The sequence below is a fragment of the Dermacentor andersoni genome, chromosome 1 (genome assembly GCF_023375885.2).
Source record: "Dermacentor andersoni chromosome 1, qqDerAnde1_hic_scaffold, whole genome shotgun sequence".
NCBI classification, from domain to species: Eukaryota; Metazoa; Arthropoda; class Arachnida; order Ixodida; family Ixodidae; genus Dermacentor; species Dermacentor andersoni.
Window position 1 is genome coordinate 275,055,161 of NC_092814.1, and position 17,619 is coordinate 275,072,779.

Below are 17,619 nucleotides of genomic sequence, written 5' to 3' on the forward strand. Positions count from 1 at the left end.
TTCTCTCTCTCTGTCTTTTTTAAAATCATTATTCTCCAGGTCTCTTTTGAGCGCCGCTTCGTAATTCGCTGTTCCTTCCTCCTCCATAAGAGAACAGAGGTCGAAAATGACGCCTCACTGTTAGTGAAAATTTAAATGCGGCTGAAGTGAACCGAAAAGCAGCTCATTTCGGTTTATATTTGCAGCGGCAGACACGGTGTTCCCGCCCGTAGTCGAGCTCTTTATATAACCCCGCGGAGAACCTTCGAGGTGAACGACGGCCGTGCTCGGTGAGGCACGGAGCGCCGCGCGTGATTGATGCTCCTAACTACAGCGTGGCGTGGCGTGTAGATCGCACGCACGTGACGGGACATCGCCGACACCACATCGCCAAGCCCCATTAACACATTGCACAGAGAGCCGCTGCGGATAAGCTCCGGATAAGCGGATCGGATTAAGGCGCAATTCTCCTCCCTGCATGCCAGTGGGTTCTCCACCATGGCCGCCACGGCTAAATCCGCCGCGAACCATCAGTTAGAGCTTTGTCACTTACGCCTTTCGGCTGCCGCGAGACGAAGACGCAGCTGTATCACTAGTGCCTCGTTACCGTGCTCATTTCTGAAGCGGAAAGACGATGGTGGCGGACCTGGAAGCTCTGTGTGTACCTCGTGGAAGAGCGAGCGCTCGTGCCTTTTCTCCTGCGTTGAAGCGGCAATGAAGCACCCCTTTAACAACGTCGCAACATATATACGACCTCGACACGAATGTGCAATGTTTCACGAAGCTCTTGCCGAAAATAAATAAGAAAGCAACGTTCTGTATCGAGCTTTCTCAGACAGCAGGAAGATGCCGTTTGCTTATTTCGACGGAGGGGACGAAGGCAATATAATATTACAGCAGTTAATAATAACAGCGCGCCTCATCCCCGCTTAATATACGACAGTGTCGTGCTCTCTTGCAGATTCGTAGGAATTTTTAATTCTTTAGAGCAAATAATCCCCTACCGCGAACGTGTAAGGAATCACAGTTCGAAATAATTGTTAAGTGCTATCTCAAAAGCATTCAATATATTGAAACCAGTGCAAGAACACCGGGGATAAACGGGAGGCACACCCAGCGCTGTGTGTGTGTCCAATGCCTGCTCTGTGTCTGTGTACTGACTGCATCACGCTGAATGTTTACGAGATGACGTACCAAAAAGCCCACAAATAAACCAGAAATCAAATAGGGCATTGAATTTTGATACGCAGTTGCGACGAAAATGGAAGAAGCTAAACAACAAACAAAAAGAAAGCAGGAAAGGCACGCACAGTTTCATATTACCGCAGTTATATTAATGGCTTCCGCAATCTGGCAGGCTTTCGAAAGGCGTAACGACAAAATGGAAAAAAGAAAAACGAGAAGAAAAGGGAACATGTATCAGCACACACGGGAAATAACTGAGACATACTACGGTATATTCAAAAACAAGCAGAAACTTGTGTAAGCCCGCATTCCCAGGAAGTTTGGACATTGCCCCTTCGTCAATCTGTCGAACTTCACCGCAAAGCACCAGCGTAAATCAAGCGGCAGTATTTTAAAAAATTGATATTCCGGGAGGTCGGCCGAATTTCATCAACTTTCAGTTAGCAACGCCGAGTGGGTACTCGCACGTAATAACACGCGCATTTAACGGCACTTAGTCGTGAATTCCCTTCTGCGTAATAGCAGTATATTCATCAAGGCCAGAACACCGCTATAACGGAGAAGGGAAGTTACTAACTTTCCCCTTTCGACGTAGCTAACTGAAACATGATGAAATTAGGCCGATCTCTCAAATTATATGTTTTTTGAAAACGTTGTCCATTGAGTTACGCTGGCGCACTGCGGTGAAGTTTGGTAGATGACCGAAGGGCAATGTTCCAAATTACTGGGCATGAGCCCAGTATCGCTTCGTCGAGAAAATAAGTATAATTTATATGCAGTAATTTTGTTGTTTTTCTTAGTTTAGTTTTGTTTTCTTGAATATATGGTTATACAACCAAGTTGCAATCGCCATTGATGTTTAATTCCTTTGAATAATTTTTTTTTGTTTACAGATAACACTGTCTTGTGCTGCCTTTCTGTACGCCCCGCTGTTTCGCACTTTTCTGAAGATGAACAACGCCTCATTAGTGATTAGTAGTCACCGAACATTATTTACCGCCAATCGACGGTTTCTCATTCGGCACATGAAACAGCTCTTGATGTCATGTGCACTGTCATCCAAAGATTGGTATACGTCCGCAGCGTGTGCCGAAATAGAACGGAGCCCAAAATGTGCATCTTTATTCCAAGTCACTGCGGCGGCAGCTCCCTGGCAACGACGCTGCTTGTCAACCTCTTTGGTTGCCCGTCGCTTCAGAGTTCCAGGACTGCTCAGTGCAGATGTTATACAGTGGCCTGTCATCATCTCTTGTGCTTTGATCGGGAAGGACTCGGACCGTTGTCTTAACCACTGTTGCTAATTAGACCATTCAGCCTACTCCTTGTACCGGCAAACGGTGTAGAAGATACATACTTTACCGAAAATTTGGCCAGCTTTAAGGCGCCGTACGGCGACAGCCAAATTCTGCCGGTGCAGCCATGTTATAGATCGGCGAAATCGAACGAAAGCATGGTTGAAGGCTTTAGTATTCCTCCTTAGTTCTTTTCCTTTTCTTTTTTGCTCGAAAAATACTTGAAAGGCAGCTTTCAAGTGCCATCTTTTATTATATAGTCCATGGAGCAGTCGATTACGCATGACATGCATGTGGCTCGCGTTGCATCACACGCACGCACAGATGCACTAAACGAAGGTCACACTGGGCCAGTCACAAGCGCGGGAAGTCAGTACATCAGCAATCTCACAGAGAGCGCTCGACGAAGTCACTTTGCTGGCCCGTCACCGCGACTCCCAGCGACAATGATCTCCTCGATTTCCGTACTTTCGCTGCGACAAAACATTGGGTGCACGGTGATGTGAAACTTGTAGCTAGAAGGCAGGTCGTAATGGGACTTTTCGGCCGGAGTGAGCCGTCAGCAGTGGTTAGAGGAAGGACGTAACCTGATCCGTTGTAAAACCCGCCACTCGGCGAGATCGGAGAGGAACGGGCGCAACGGGATTACGCGGCCAGGAGGCACCTTAAACCGATTATCCGGCCGCGACTGCGAAGCTGCGTCCCGCGGCGGGAAAGTGATGGATGCCGGCGCGGCCGTGTCCGTATATAGCGGCCGCTCTAGCGCTGCGGCCCACTCATCCCAAGCGTTGCATTGCGGCTCGATACTCTGCGGGATTCCCGTCTCCCAGCGCCGACGCCGCGCTCGGTTTATTTCAAACGCCGGGTAGCAGAGGAAACAGAGCGGGGCGTATTAAGAAGGATAAATTGCCCTTTTCGTATCACGACTGCACTCCGCACAACCGGCATTGGGGATTTTCGGTGCGCGATGATGGGCGGGCAGCGCTGGATATCTATAGATGTGCGGACCGTCGCATGCCACGGCCGACTTGTGCGAGAAAAAGCGAGTTGCGGCTTCCTCTTCTTGCCATTCTTATAGTTTTATTGCCGATGCGTGTACATTCGGCCGGCATTCGACTTGGCGATAAACAACGACTTACACTTTTCTGTTGGACACTGCTCAGACTGTGCTCTTCGCGTACTTTGAACTTCGTTTCCACACATGCCGAGGCGTTCCCCAAGGCGGTGTTCTAAGCCCTATTCTTTTCAACCTCGCGCTTCTTGGGCTGGCCGAATCCCTACCGGAAACAGTGAGTGTTTCAATCTACACCGACGACATCTGCATCTGGACATCAGCGGTCACTTGCCTGCAGGTTCGCGCACGGCTACAGAAAGCAGCAACACAGGCATCTGACTACCTTCACACACAAGGCCTTACCATCTCAACAGAAAAATGTGCGTTAGTCGCTTTTACGCGAAAAGCGATGACTCCTTATCCAGTATGCATCAATGGTCAGCCTATCTCCTACAAGAGAAATCACCGGTTTTTGGGCGTCATTGTAGACCGGGACCTCACTTGGAGCCCTCATGTTGCCCACTTAAAGAAGAAGCTCACATCTATTGTTCACGTCTTCAAGTTCATCGCCGGCAAAACACGGGGATCGTCAGTGGGCTCCATGCTACAGTTATATCGAGCACTGTTCATCGGATTCCTACGCTATAGCTCCCCCGTGCTTGCTAAAACATGCAAGTCAAATCTTCGAGAACTTCAGAGCGTGCAGGCGCAGGCACTACGTGTTTGCCTAGGCCTTCCGCGCAGCGCCTCAACAGCTAGAACCATTATAATGGCTCAAGACCATCCGATCACGACTTACATTAGCACCGAAACGCTTAGAGCCCATGTTCGTCATGTTTCACGGATGCAGTCAAGCTCTCTTGCGTGCCTGCCAGAACGACGACCACAGGCGTCCTTCTCCAACAAGGTCAGCATCCATCGTGCCTCCTTATCATCGGGTTTCACACCCTCTGCACGTTAAAACTCAGCTTTGTGGTGTTTAAAACAACCTCAAATGCGTCTTACGGTCCCAGGGATAAGAAAGAAGACCGACCTGCCTACCTTGGCCTAGAAGCAAGCAGCTCTGGACTGTTTGCACACTTTCTATTTTGATCGAGTCCACATATATACGGATGGCTCTTCCACTCAGACAAGCTCCACCAGCGCAGTGGTTATACCATCACGATCACTAAGCATCCAATACAAGATTTCTCACTTGACAACACCCACCGGTTCGGAGCTTGTTGCCCTCCGAGGTGCCGTTGATTATATTAATAACCAACCAGCTAATCGGTGGGCTATATTCTGCGATTCGAAGGCGGCCTTACAATGTCTTCTGGCATCTCTTCGTCGCGGGTCATGTGAACAACTCGTGTCGGAGATACGAGAAATGCACCATCACATGATCGCGAAAGGACACGACGTCGTGTTTCAGTGGCTGCCTGGTCATTGCGGTATCTCCGGCAACGACCTCGCTGACGAAGCTGCTAGAAAAGCACACGAAGGAGCAACCCTTGTTTCAATACCTTTATCGCGGACCGACGCAGCCCAACACTTAGGCAAGCTAGCGCACTCTGACATTGGAGAAGTGGCACACACCTGAATTCACTCAACATCGCTTGCATTCCCTCGATCCCTCTATGCAACTGCGGCTGTTACCAGGTCTTCCGCGAAATGAGGAAACAGTGCTGTGCCGCTTACGTTTGGGCGTCGCATTCACAAATGCTTATGCATTTATGATTGGAATGGCTGATAGCACCAAGTGCAATGCCTGCGGTATCGAGGAAACCATAGAACACCTACTGTGCTACTGCCCATCTTTTGAAAATGAAAGGCAATACCTCTGCACAGCTCTCAATCAGCTAGATGGAAAGCCGTTCACCTTGAACAAGATCTTGGGATCATGGCCTCGCATATCGCAGCTACAAAAGGCCACAAAAGCGCTGCGATATTTGAAAGCGACCGGATTGAGTCAGCGTCTGTGATCCGGACTGAGTGACCGACTGATATCGCCAGTGGACGTTCTCTTCTTTTAATCTTTCCGTCCCCCTTTTCCTTTCCCCAGTGTAGGGTAGCCAACCGGGCTCAGTCCTGGTTAACCTCCCTACCTTTCATTTATAATTTTCTCTCTCTCTCTTGTTTCCACCAATGCATCCACCCAACTTGTTTACGAGCAGCATGCGCTGCTGGTGAACACACATAATGTGGTGCCATCGAAAGCGTTATGATGCTCGTTAGTGATTGATTGATAGATAGATAGATTGATTCTTGCGGTTTAATGTCACCAAGTAGCACGGGACTATGAGAGTCGCCGTAGGGGTGGCTCCCGGAATAATTTTGGCCACTTGGGGTTCCTTCAGGTGCACCACCTAAATCTAAGTAAATGGGCGTTTTTAGATCTCGCCAAATGGAAATGCGGCCGCCGAGGCCGGCAACTAAACCCGCGACCTCGATTGCGTTCAGCATGCAGAATATCGTAGCCAATGAGCTGCCGCGGCTCATACAGCTCAGTTTTTTAACCGATTTCCAAGACTTCTTGAAAAGCAGACACAGAACGAAATGCGTGGTTTGATGTGCTATCTTGAATATCCTACCTTGCTATCTTGTGCTGTTTTGAGTGTACATGTCCTCTTACACTGAACGAGGTTTTTCCTCGATCAGTGATCTTCCAGGAGACCCGAATTATACAACACGGGCTAATCATCTCGACCACTCTCCTGTATACGCTTTGCTTCCGTTATTCTTCGTGGAATAGAAGTTGATATCAGCATAAATTCAAACGCGAACAAGTCGAAAACAACGAATGCGTTGTTGAGTTTCTATGTTCGACTGTATTTGTAATTAGTAGCTTAATTCCAGTTCCATAACGTACATTTGGGACAATTCTATGTTTAGAAGACGACTACGGGGCCATTGCACGTGGCACTGTCACGTAATTATGCGGAACACGCGTTCTGGTCAGTTATTTCTGCTGGCGTTTCAATTTGTGCTGATGAAACACTATCAGGGGCGCTATAACGTAAAACTATTCCAAACTTTTCTATTCCAATTCTGCAATCAACCCACCGCGATTGGTCAAAAACTTTTTTGGACCACCCCCACTTCACCTGTCTGTCACGCGACGTCACGAAAACCGCGATCGCTCCCCATCTGATATGACGTGTACACACTGATTATGCATGATTTGACCGAACAAAACAAAAATAGTTAATTCTGAATAGACGCCTTTTTGCCGTTAGCCCTCGGCTATTGGTCAAAAGCTTTCGGGCTGCACCCACATCACCTGCCTCTCATGCGACGTCAGAAAACCGCGAAAACTTACAGCGTCAAAGTGACGCGCACGCGTTAAAGATGCATTAATATGCCGAACAAAACTGCATTTCCTTCGGAATAGCCGCAGGCGGCCCCGTTCCGAAAGGATTAAAAGATGGCTGCCGCCGATGACTCCGGCACTGGCTACTTGCCCCTGCCGGAGAGCCTGGGTTTATTTGCGTGTAATAAAGCTTTTTGCGTGGCCGTGTAACATTTTCGAGTACTTTCGGCACGTTTACGACCTCGTTCTGCCAACTCTTCTTTGCTGAGCATCCGTTTTAGCGCCATTCTTAAGCTTCCGTTGCGTGCCACCGCAAGCTAAGTAAGAGAAAGCGGACCAATCGCAGAAGCCGGCACCACCCTCTTCATCCGGTTATCGATGTTCAGTGCAGTGGCTCGGCCTCATCGAATCCCTTTCCACTTGAGCATGCTCCTCGCCTCTTGTGGGCCAATTAGATAAGACAAGCCGCTCAGTGCAGGCAATGTTATTCGTTTCTCAAGCAAACAAAAGTGACCTCCTATGAACGAGCGGAGCATTTGATTGGTTTGTTTGGACAACCCTGCAGGTGACCGCCCTTTGCTTGCGTCGGAGGTTACGCAAATTTGACGTCAGCAGATTGGAGTAGAAACATATTGGAATAGTTTTACGTTATACGGCCCCTGGCCACCCTCAGGAATTCTGCAGACTAATAGAATGCTCGCAGTGTTGAATCCTTGTGCTATCCTTTTATCTTCCTTACTACTAACATTCTCTCTAATATATATTCCCAGAGCTCAGAACTGTTAACAACGTGCTTCTACATTCTTGTTAGCAGGTTCGGGCTCCTTACGCCGCCTTTGGCAGTTCAACGCCACTGATTCGTATTCTAGACTGTTACTGTTCACAGTATTAGGCAGGAATAAAAAGAAAAGAACGAACAGTACACGATACTCCAGTACATTTAGTAACAACACGCTAGCGCGATGTTGTCAACGGATCTGAGGTCTGCACGAATCACGGCCCGTATTCACAAAAACATCTTACGCTAGATATTTTTCATGAAAGTAAATTCTAGCCCACCAGTATGCTGGACACATCGTTAGCGAAGACGGCCCGCCAATGGCAAATATCCCTTGCGAGCGAAAAGCTTCGTGCATGCGGCACCACATTCTTTACGTAACGCATTGCCGAGCATGAAAGGTTGAGCGCCCCCAAAATGAGCTTATTTGATTTCGAAATATAGCCTCGGCTTCTTGTTTCTGTCGCTCTTCCGACTTGGCATCGTTGTCTCGGCGCTTTTTCTGAGTGCCGCACGACGACTCACAAAGGTTCCGATCAAGAGGCCTCTGAAGTACGTGCGCAGGCTCACCTTCCTGCCTGGCGGTCCGGCGGGACCAGGCGGTCCGGGCGGTCCGGCGGGGCCTTCGATGAATCCCGTCGGGAACGTGTTTCCGTCCAGCGTCGTCGTAAGGCCGCGTTCGCCTTTGTCGCCTTTCTCGCCCTGGGGAGGGTCAAGAACGCCGGCGTGAGGCGCGCACTCGCGAGCGCAGCTGCAGCGCCGAGCAGAGGTGGTGTCCTGCACTCGAGTAGCCTTAAGGATACAGCAAGCTACGTATATGCGGGAATGCAAAGGCAGCGTTCCACAGTGAGCCTTTCAAACGTGCCTGAAAGAGTGCAGATAGCATGAAGCCAATTTGTGCGAATATGTGGCTCTGCCGGGTCAAGCTGGTGACCCCAGTAATGCAAATGACCCCGAGGCTTACCAAGCAAAGAAAAATGAGTAAGCCCTGCTGTTAACATTATGCAGAGCTTCTGTAACAGAGCGTCTCTAAGAACACCACTCTTGCGAACATTAATACCCTGTACTGCCTGTTTTACCCCTCGGAAATCAACGCGCTCAGATAGCCCGAGTTTAACCTGTCCCCAGCCATGGTGTAGATTGGTCGGAGTAGTGAAACGAGATTGAGTGCGCGGTGTCTTGATGCTTCACTGAGAAGGTTGAAAGATGTCCTATGACCAAGGGCCCATCATTCACACGAAAGGTGGACTACATATAGAGTGGCCCTTAGTGCGACCAGCAACTCCGTAAGATGCGGTCAAAGGGCAGTGACGTGACGCTTATTGACATTACAGAGCGCGCTGGTGGCTGCACACACGTTAGGAGCTTGAGCTGCGCGGAATTGTTCCATATTTTGGTCTCACCTTAGGTCCTGGGAGTCCATCCTTGCCGACAGGCCCCTGAAAGACAAGGAAGCACGAAGGGGAACCACGGCTATTGAAAAATGCGCCATAGTTACTGTGCAGCGCGCATTGTTATGCGCTCTGGTTTTCCCATGGTCACTTGGAGGACACGACGTACTCACCACGAGGCCGGGTGGACCGCTGGGACCAACGTCACCCGGAGGACCCTGAAAGCAGCGAACAAACTTTCTTTAGAGGTTCGCAGTTTCTATATTAGCCACAACCGTTAACCACTTCTTAATCTTCCATAATATTTTACCTTCTCACCTTTCTAATCCGATGGGAACAACGACGAATTACCAATCTCAAGTTAACTGCAAAAGATATGAACTGCAAAAGTTGAACACGATCGTGTTCTCGCGATATTTTTGAAGGGACTCTATAGGACTTGCGTTTCGTTAAACGGTGGAGAGGCTAATCGTAGGAAAAGAAATATCCTACTCGCGTAAAGGCGTCTATACTGATCTGAAGCGAAGGCGAGACAACGACGGTGGACGAAGAGGGAACACACACATCCCATCTTCGTCCACCGTCGTTGTCGCGCTTTCACTTCAGATCATGCTTAACCAACACGCCCAACTATCCATCCTAACGTCTATACTGACGCACAAAACTGTGGACCAAACTATGCCAAAAACAAGCTATTTTGAGCAATAGCCGCCCGCGTCGTCGTGATTGTTTTTCTTCATGTTGGTGATTTCTTGTGCATTCGTGTGCGTCCTCTTAGCAGCAATTATGTCTACCAGGTAGTCTTCAATTGACACACGTATAAAGCAACAACGCCATATCCTTCGCATCGGCTGTTACCAGGCCGGTGACAGTATTAGCTTGCGCTTGATCCTGGATGGTGGTAACGTATTACATGCAGCATACAGGTCCGAGGCAATGCGAAAGGCCGCAAAGAATTGGTTTGCAGCACATTAGAAATAGGACAATTTCCTTTTTCTGGCGTTAAGGGAAATTCAGAAGAGGGTGCCCACTATGGGTCCAGGAGGTCCCGTGCCGCCGTCAAATCCCGGCAATCCCGGTGGTCCAGGGGGTCCTGGGGGGCCAGGAGGACCAGCCTCTCCTTGCGATCCCTGTGTCGGAAGAGACCCCTTCGCTCATTCGATGTCACGTGTGCATACAGCGCCGCGCGCTGAAAGATTAACACTCACTTCTGTAGGATCATACAGCTAGACAGGGCAAGCTTTGTGCCAGGAAAACTATGACAGAGAGGGGGCTAAATAGACCAAGAAAACCGTGTAGCCGGCATGGTCTTGCTTTTCTATTGTAAGACGATAAGCAAAACTAGAACAAGGTGAAAGCAGGCTCCTACTTTTACCTTGTTCGCGTTTTGCTCATCGTCTTGAATTTCCATCTCCCGCCTTCCCCGTGTTTTCCCTGGATTTCTGTTGTAAGTTTATTATAGCCACACAGCTGACCACCCATGCGAACAACGACATACACAGAATATGAGGGCGGCCCTCTAACATTAAGCGATTCCTTAATTGACAACAGCTCGGAACGTCCGCGGCAGAAACACAGCAAGAAATTCAAAAACAGTGAGCGACGCATCGTTGCTATTTGCTTTGCGTTGTCGTTATGAAAATTGGTGCGTGCCGCTGTACCCACGACAGTTCTCGCATTTTTTAACTCGGTATCACCCGTCGCACTATACTGCCTGCTTATGGCATTATAGACTATTCCGTATGTTGAACTTCGCTGCAGCCATGCTTGCGGTACAGCCCACTAGTTGTAGAAGATTGAGTAAGAATTGCGCCGAGCCCTGGACCACACACCGTCTAGTACAAGGTTAACTGAAGAAACGACACCGACCGAAAAATGTAATCCTGCTGCGTAGTTTCAGGGAAAATGTGGCGACGATAAGCGCCAATGCTTACTTTAAGCGCTTTTAATGTCACTGTGTAGTTGCCCACCAAGGTTTACAAGACGCCATAGCCATGACCTGGATGATGGTTTCCTGTTAGCCTCCAGTTGGTCAGAATTTTTCGTGTCGGTAAGAAAAAAAAAAAGGAAAAAAAAAAAGAAGAAGAAAACCGAGAAAAGTGCCTATCTACTTTGGCATCAGGCATACACCACACAGCTCAGTATTAATTTCAATAAAGAAAAGCACAAAACAAGCGTCAAAACCACATGATGGATAATAAGGTGCCTGTGAACAATGCGAGGCACATTCCTTCTTCCTGCCTGTAAAGATTACGGTTGCATAAGCTGTTCGCGTGGGAAAGGGGCAACAGCACCTACGAATAAGTGAGTGACGCCACCAAACTTCATATATAAAAGGGAGATCTGCCTACCAACTCATCCAGTTCATTGCAAGTCGGCTATGTGTATGGGAACAATAAAACATGTCATATGCCCATCGACGGCATTTGAGTGGCTTTCTAACAGCTTCGTTGGCCATCCACTTTCGCAGGTTCGGGATGACGAGTCAGTTTTTTTCTGTTACTACTCGTCTATAAAATCGGTGTACCAGAGCATACGGCGGGTGCTCTGCACTTGCACCTATTCGTATATACCACAGTACAGTCCTTACCAAATGCTGCATGTTGCTAAGGCATTAGGTTGTTTTTCTTGCTCACCGTGCTGGACCCGGTAAACTTTTCTAGGGGACAGTACGCGCCTGCACTACTAAGACATCATTCCGCTGCATCGTTGTTGGAAGCATTGCTCCCAGTATGTCATGATGCACGCGGACATTTTTTTCCCACTTGTCGGTTTTCTTCACGGTCTGCAAGACTTCATTTTTTTCCGCACATTTTTGACACCAACTATACCAACACTACCCTTCTCCCATACTCTGGCGAGCGAGCGAGCGCGCGCGCGCGCATAGCCGTTGCATTGCATAGCGTAATTTATTGCCCATTGCGATCCACGCGTCAATCATCTTTACGACATCGGTGCGAAAGTGAGCGAAATAATCAGCATATATCTGGTGAACTCGTACGCAATATAGTGCTCACACGATCAGAGGCTGGTCGACACGCTATATTCTGCTATACAGCGACAAGGGAAGCCACGATAGCCAATGTCGACCACCTGCGAGCAAATGAGGAGCTAAGGGAGCGCGAAGATGAGGTAGGACTCCACTACACGCAATCTCCGAGGATCTACTGCAGTCGCCCTACCCTTCCTTCGGTCAGTCCCGCCCACGCTGATGGCGTGGCGGTGCGCGTAACTCTCCGGGACGTGGCGCCCGGATTTTGAAGGACGTGCGCCGAATGCGTGGCAAGCCTCGCACAGCGTCTAGCATTGCGCGTGGCTACCGCGGCGTCCGGCGCGGTTGCACGGGTGCAAGATAAGCCCCCCGCACATGATGGCCAACCGCTTCCAGGCGAATCATCGACATGCAGCGCGCGGCGCACCGGCACTCGCCGCCGACGAGGGGGTCGCACGGAGGGAACTTCCGAGCGGGGGCTGGCTGCCAGCCGCCTTCCGAGTGACATTTGTTGTGCGCTCCCGCCGAGGCGCCACACAGCGCAGCACGGCCGGAGCAAAGGCGGCCGGTGAACCCGGAGAGGAAAAACTTAAACCGCTACAAGTCTCGCCGAAACAAAATGAGAAACGGGCGTAGATGTCCGCATGTAGAGACTGCAACGTCTAGCCAGAGTTGAAGCAGCGTAGTGCGGCAAACAAGTTGCGCTAAGAAAATAAACAAGAGCGGTGCGCGAGGCTTCACGACGCCATTCGACCTGAACCTTTGTGTCATTTATGACTGCTTAAGCAGCGAACCCTTACTCTATGTACTGGCACTTATACATATAATCTGCTAAAACATTCCTGTAGCCTTGGACCCTGAAAGCATCGTGAAAGAAGAGGTGAAGACGTGAAAGAAAACCCTGAAAGAAGAAGTGCGACATGGGCCGCGTAGAAAATACGAAACGCGTTCCAAAGGCCGTATTTTGTAACTATCCACACTGAATTAATTTTCCAGTGTTTTCGCCATTCGTCGTTTAATCCGACGCCGCCCCGGCACCTTTGTCACTGGGATCAGCTCGGCGCGAGGGATGATACAAAAATGATGGAAAATGAAGTGTACCGTTACAAAATACGGCCTCAGATTGGTTGGGATGAAGGGGTCAAAGAAACTCGCTCTGGCCAAATTCTTATCCGTAAGTACACCTCGTCTAAAGCTATAACAGCAAAAAAAAAAAAAAAAAAAAAGACAGAGAAATTGCTCGTATGAAAGCTGCCACCTGTCAGTCACAATTAAGGAGGGTTGGCCACCAAATTTAGAAATCAGACTTTGTCACGCAAAACGAATGGAACATTTTGGTGAGTTCTACATTATGTGCTTACACCTGGAAAGAAGCGCATGAAAAATTTTATCCTTATCTAAAGAAATGACAGCAGCCGACAAAACTATTTCAGACGAACATTCGCTCATAGCAGAGTAAAATAAACTTCCTTTAACGTCATCGCTCAACATCGAAACAATTCAACGTTTTTATCTTGGCTGCTTTAATCTTGTGTTGTACCAGAGTCCTTTAATGTTCTCATTATTGAGTCACATGTTGTTTTTCTCTACGAACTGCTTGATAAGTTGCTTTGTCTACAGAAATTATTGATTCCCCTCCTGCTAAGGTGCATCCTACAACAGTAAACGTTCACCGCCACTCTCTGTGTAGTGCAGCGCAATTAGACGTTCGATAAACGAGAGCAAAAGTCCAGGGAGTTGCCTAACGCCTAATCAGACCAGAAAATTGCGCCAGCTTTAATAAAGTCCTACGAAAGTCAGCAGACTTTATTGGATGATTAGCGACACGCAGTGGCTTTTCGTGTGAGCGCGATCACCTGTTTGGCCTGCTCTACCTATATTTTAACCTCCCCATCTATTTCGCCCATTTAGGGTATCCTAGTAGACGTCCTTCACTTTCCTTAATTTATTCCTATCTGTCGCCGAATAAGAAGCATTCTACGAGATATTAGAAAGAAGACCCGAAAAAAATTTGCGAGAGGTATTTTATGTATCACATGATAGTTGAACAACGATGCATGCTGTTGTGACTAAATATATACGTACCTTCATCATAAACACGTCGCCTGGAGAGAATGTCACTCCGATATTTGCTAGTTCCTAAAAAAAATTTGTGTGAGGGAGAGAGAGAGAAAAAAAAGCCAATAAATGCAATTATAATTTCTGCTGTTAAAGCAAAATGCTATTCGAACCCTTCTCGTAATGATAGATCCCAGGCGCGCTTTCCATTGCTACTTTTATATTATGCGGTTATGATCTACGAAGGTTATTTGTTTGCGTGTAAGAATGCTACACATCGTTCTTTCCAATTAAGTCACCATATCTGTTTCTATAAAAGCTCCTGAGCGTTTACCGTGGTCAGTGGGGATGGTTACTTGAAGTTCGTACGTCGACTCTGAAAATGCGGGTCCCTGTGCAACCACTCTTTCGATGTCGACATTACGCCAAACGGGTCGCTCGCATTCGGTGTATCGACGCCGGACGCAAGGTAGGCATGGCACAGTTCATAGGTGCATGTCTTTTTTTTTTCAGATTAAGTGCACCATTCAGCAGTGAAAAAGGCTCAGTAGCTTCGCGATTAATTACCGTAGCTGAAATAAGTAAACGAGTCTAGAAAGCAGGTGTCTGGGCACAACGAATCGATATTTGTGGTACTGACTGACCCGTTTGTCGTGAAAGCCTTCGCTCAGATGTTTCACGGCGATGCAAAGACGAGTTCTCCGTTCTCGCTCAAAAAGAAATGACACATGCAAGACGCTCACACGTGATCAAGGTAGTCTGAGTGTTTGTCACCGTAACATGTGTACCCCTGATGGCAACGTTGATTACGGCGGCGATCGCCGAGGCACCAAATTCCGACTAAGCGGGAGTCCGCCCCGTATGGTTAATAATGCGGCATGCCTGAGTGCACCAGCTGATAGAGAGTGTGAGAACTGTGAGGCTCACGCTGATATTTGAACCATTGGCTTCTCGTCATCCCGTCCTTGAAACTTCTTCGTCTACAGCGGCGGAGCTTCGCAGCAGGCTATTTTCATTGGGTAGCGGCAAGGAAGTAATTGATGCAGTAGATTTGGGACACTATGCTATAAATGTCCTAGCCGCGCTTCGTTTGTGTCGTTGCTTAAATGGTCAGAAAACGACACAAAACAGGAGATACCAGCTTAGTTTTTTAGACCACTCTTTTATGGTCTCTCTCTCATAGAGTGGGAACTGTTTCCGTGAAATATATAACTTTTTCTTTACCTGCATTGGCTCGTTCGAGCCTGCCCAGCTACAATGTTCAACCTCGATTCTGCCCAATGTGAAAATGGAGACAGGACAGAAGAACAGCTGTAAGCCTCTCACGTACTAGGCAATCCCTTTTACTTATAAAAATAAAACGAAGACAAAATCGGTGCAATTAGTTCAGGCGCAGGCCTACGCGAAGCACCGGTGCCTAATATGAGCCACTGAGAACAACGAGAACTCCTTATTAGACGTTTTCATACATTCTGTGTACGCTGCTACATATGATCTAACGCTCTTGCTTAGTTCAAATTTGGGGAACCAGCATACTTGCTTTATAGTTATCTTAGCACAAAGTAATCTTACAGTACAAAGACGGCCAATGAAAGATCTATGGTTCAAAGCCTCTGATAGTTTATACTACTTTGTCGTATCCATGTAGTCAAGAACTATGGGGCGAGGCTAGTATCCTCAACGCGAACGCAGTGAAGCTCAATTTGTTATGAAGGATGTTCATTGTGTTTCCCCGTCTTGAGGAGTGCTCAGATTACAAAATAAATTGTGGCAAAGAAAGCTGTGGTTTTTCAATGTGACTTGAAACACACGAGAATTAAGGTGGTCGCAAAGTTAATGGTGCTGCACGATTCAGACTAACCTGAGCAATATCATGATTAGCTGCAACTCTGCGTGGATCTGGGTAACAGAACAACATTTAAAAAATCGGGAGAGACACTTAAGACGTAGTGCTTACGTGTGGGAATGCGAAAGCATTATAGTCCCTTTGGTAAAATGATTTTTTTTTTCTGCGCGTTCCTTGTCCGCGCAACCGCTCGCCTGCGTTTTAATTGCGTCTCGGTAAGGCTCGATGGAAACGCGCTCGCTTGCACGCAAGGAGTTCAAGAGACCTTTAGTAGACAGTTTAGTATAGCGTAAGTGGCACCACGGTAAACGCTAAAATATAGCGGGGCCACACTGCGCACGCGCAGAACGCTATAGCAGCTTTGCGCATAGCGTGCCTCCGCTATTTTCGGAATTTAGCGGGAGACGTTAACGCTCGCAAAGTACGCACGCTAAGAAATAGCTTTGTCAAACATGGAGGCACCCATAGCTCCCGCTTCACCGTGAATTCTCGTGATGGCTACACACTCACTCTCTTTGATCGCCAGTAACTATTGAAATGAGCTTTAATTTCCTCTAAACTCACGTGAAACGCTCGTTATAAGCGCATAGCGCATCTAATTTCTGAGATCGTTCGGCGATGCTGGCGTCCGTAGGCCTGACGAGACGCGTCCGCACAGAAGCAACAAAATGGTTCTTAATGGATTGTCTTGCCTTTGATTCGTTTGTCACGAGGCCGCAGATGAAGCCCTGTTTTTCAAAGTAACGTGCCGTATAGGTGCTTGCGTTTTTAACGTACGTAAGGCGACAAACGCTATTATAAAACTGTCTACAGTCTAAAAATGCTACTTTGACTACTCTTAGCTATAGATGGCGAGCCAATCAGCTCTGGAGCTTTGACTACTCGCACCTAGATGACGGGGTGAAGTTTTGCGCTTTGTTGCTCTTCGGTTGTTAAAATAAGCTCTATCGAATAGCGTTCCACAAAGGTTTAGCGTGCGGAACAAGCTAACGCTAACGCAAGGATCTTACGCTATACTAAAGCGCTCTAATACAGCGTCAAATGCTTGCGTTAGCGTTGGCGTGTGGAGCCTGCGAAATCTTTGCGGGACGCTATTCTAGAGAGCTTTAGTGTAGCGTAAAACAACGATGCGCCGCAGAGTGCAAAACTACACCGCGTCATCTAGGTGCGAGTAGTCAAAGCTCCAGAGCTGATTGCCTCGCCATCTAGCTAAGAGCAGTCAAAGTAGCATTTTTAGACTGTAGACAGTTTTAGAATATAGTTTATCGTCTTACGTGCGTCCCTTCAAGAGTTTTAGTTTAACGTACGGGAACGCAAACGTAAGAAAGACGTTCAACGACAGGGCACAGTCTGGTGCCTCGCGACAAACGTATCCGAGCCAAGACAATCCATTAGCAACCATTCTGTTGCTATATGCGGACGCGTCTCGTCATGCCTAGGGATGCCGGAATCGCTGAACGATCTAAAAAAATTGGACGCACTATGCACTCGTAACTAGCGTTTCAGGTGAATTTAGATGAAGCAAAAGTTCATTTCAATAGTTGCTGGCGATCAACGAGAGTGAGAGCGCAGCCATCACGAGAATTCACGGTGAAACGAGAGACATGGGTGCCGCCATGTTCGACAACGCTATTTCTTAGCGTTGGTGCTTTGCGAGCGTTAGCGTCTCCCGATAAATTCCGAAAATTGCGTGCTGCCGCAAAACGCGAACTTTCCTTTTGCGTACGGCGCACGCGCACTATAATTGCGCAC

The 17,619-nt window shown here is 48.1% G+C and overlaps 1 protein-coding gene across 4 annotated transcripts in view; it reads right to left on the minus strand.

The window, feature by feature from the left end:
* Positions 1–17,619, minus strand: part of LOC126547602 (uncharacterized) — a 460,580-nt gene that overhangs the window by 93,124 nt on the left and 349,837 nt on the right. For all 4 annotated transcript variants that reach the window (XM_050195494.2, XM_050195495.2, XM_050195493.2 and 1 more), the window contains 5 exons: positions 14,049–14,102; positions 10,003–10,101; positions 9,145–9,189; positions 8,984–9,019; positions 8,151–8,282 (listed from right to left, as the gene is read on the minus strand). In XM_050195494.2, coding sequence (XP_050051451.1) covers positions 8,151–8,282; positions 8,984–9,019; positions 9,145–9,189; positions 10,003–10,101; positions 14,049–14,102 — 366 coding nt within the window. The remainder of the gene's footprint in view (positions 1–8,150; positions 8,283–8,983; positions 9,020–9,144; positions 9,190–10,002; positions 10,102–14,048; positions 14,103–17,619) is intronic.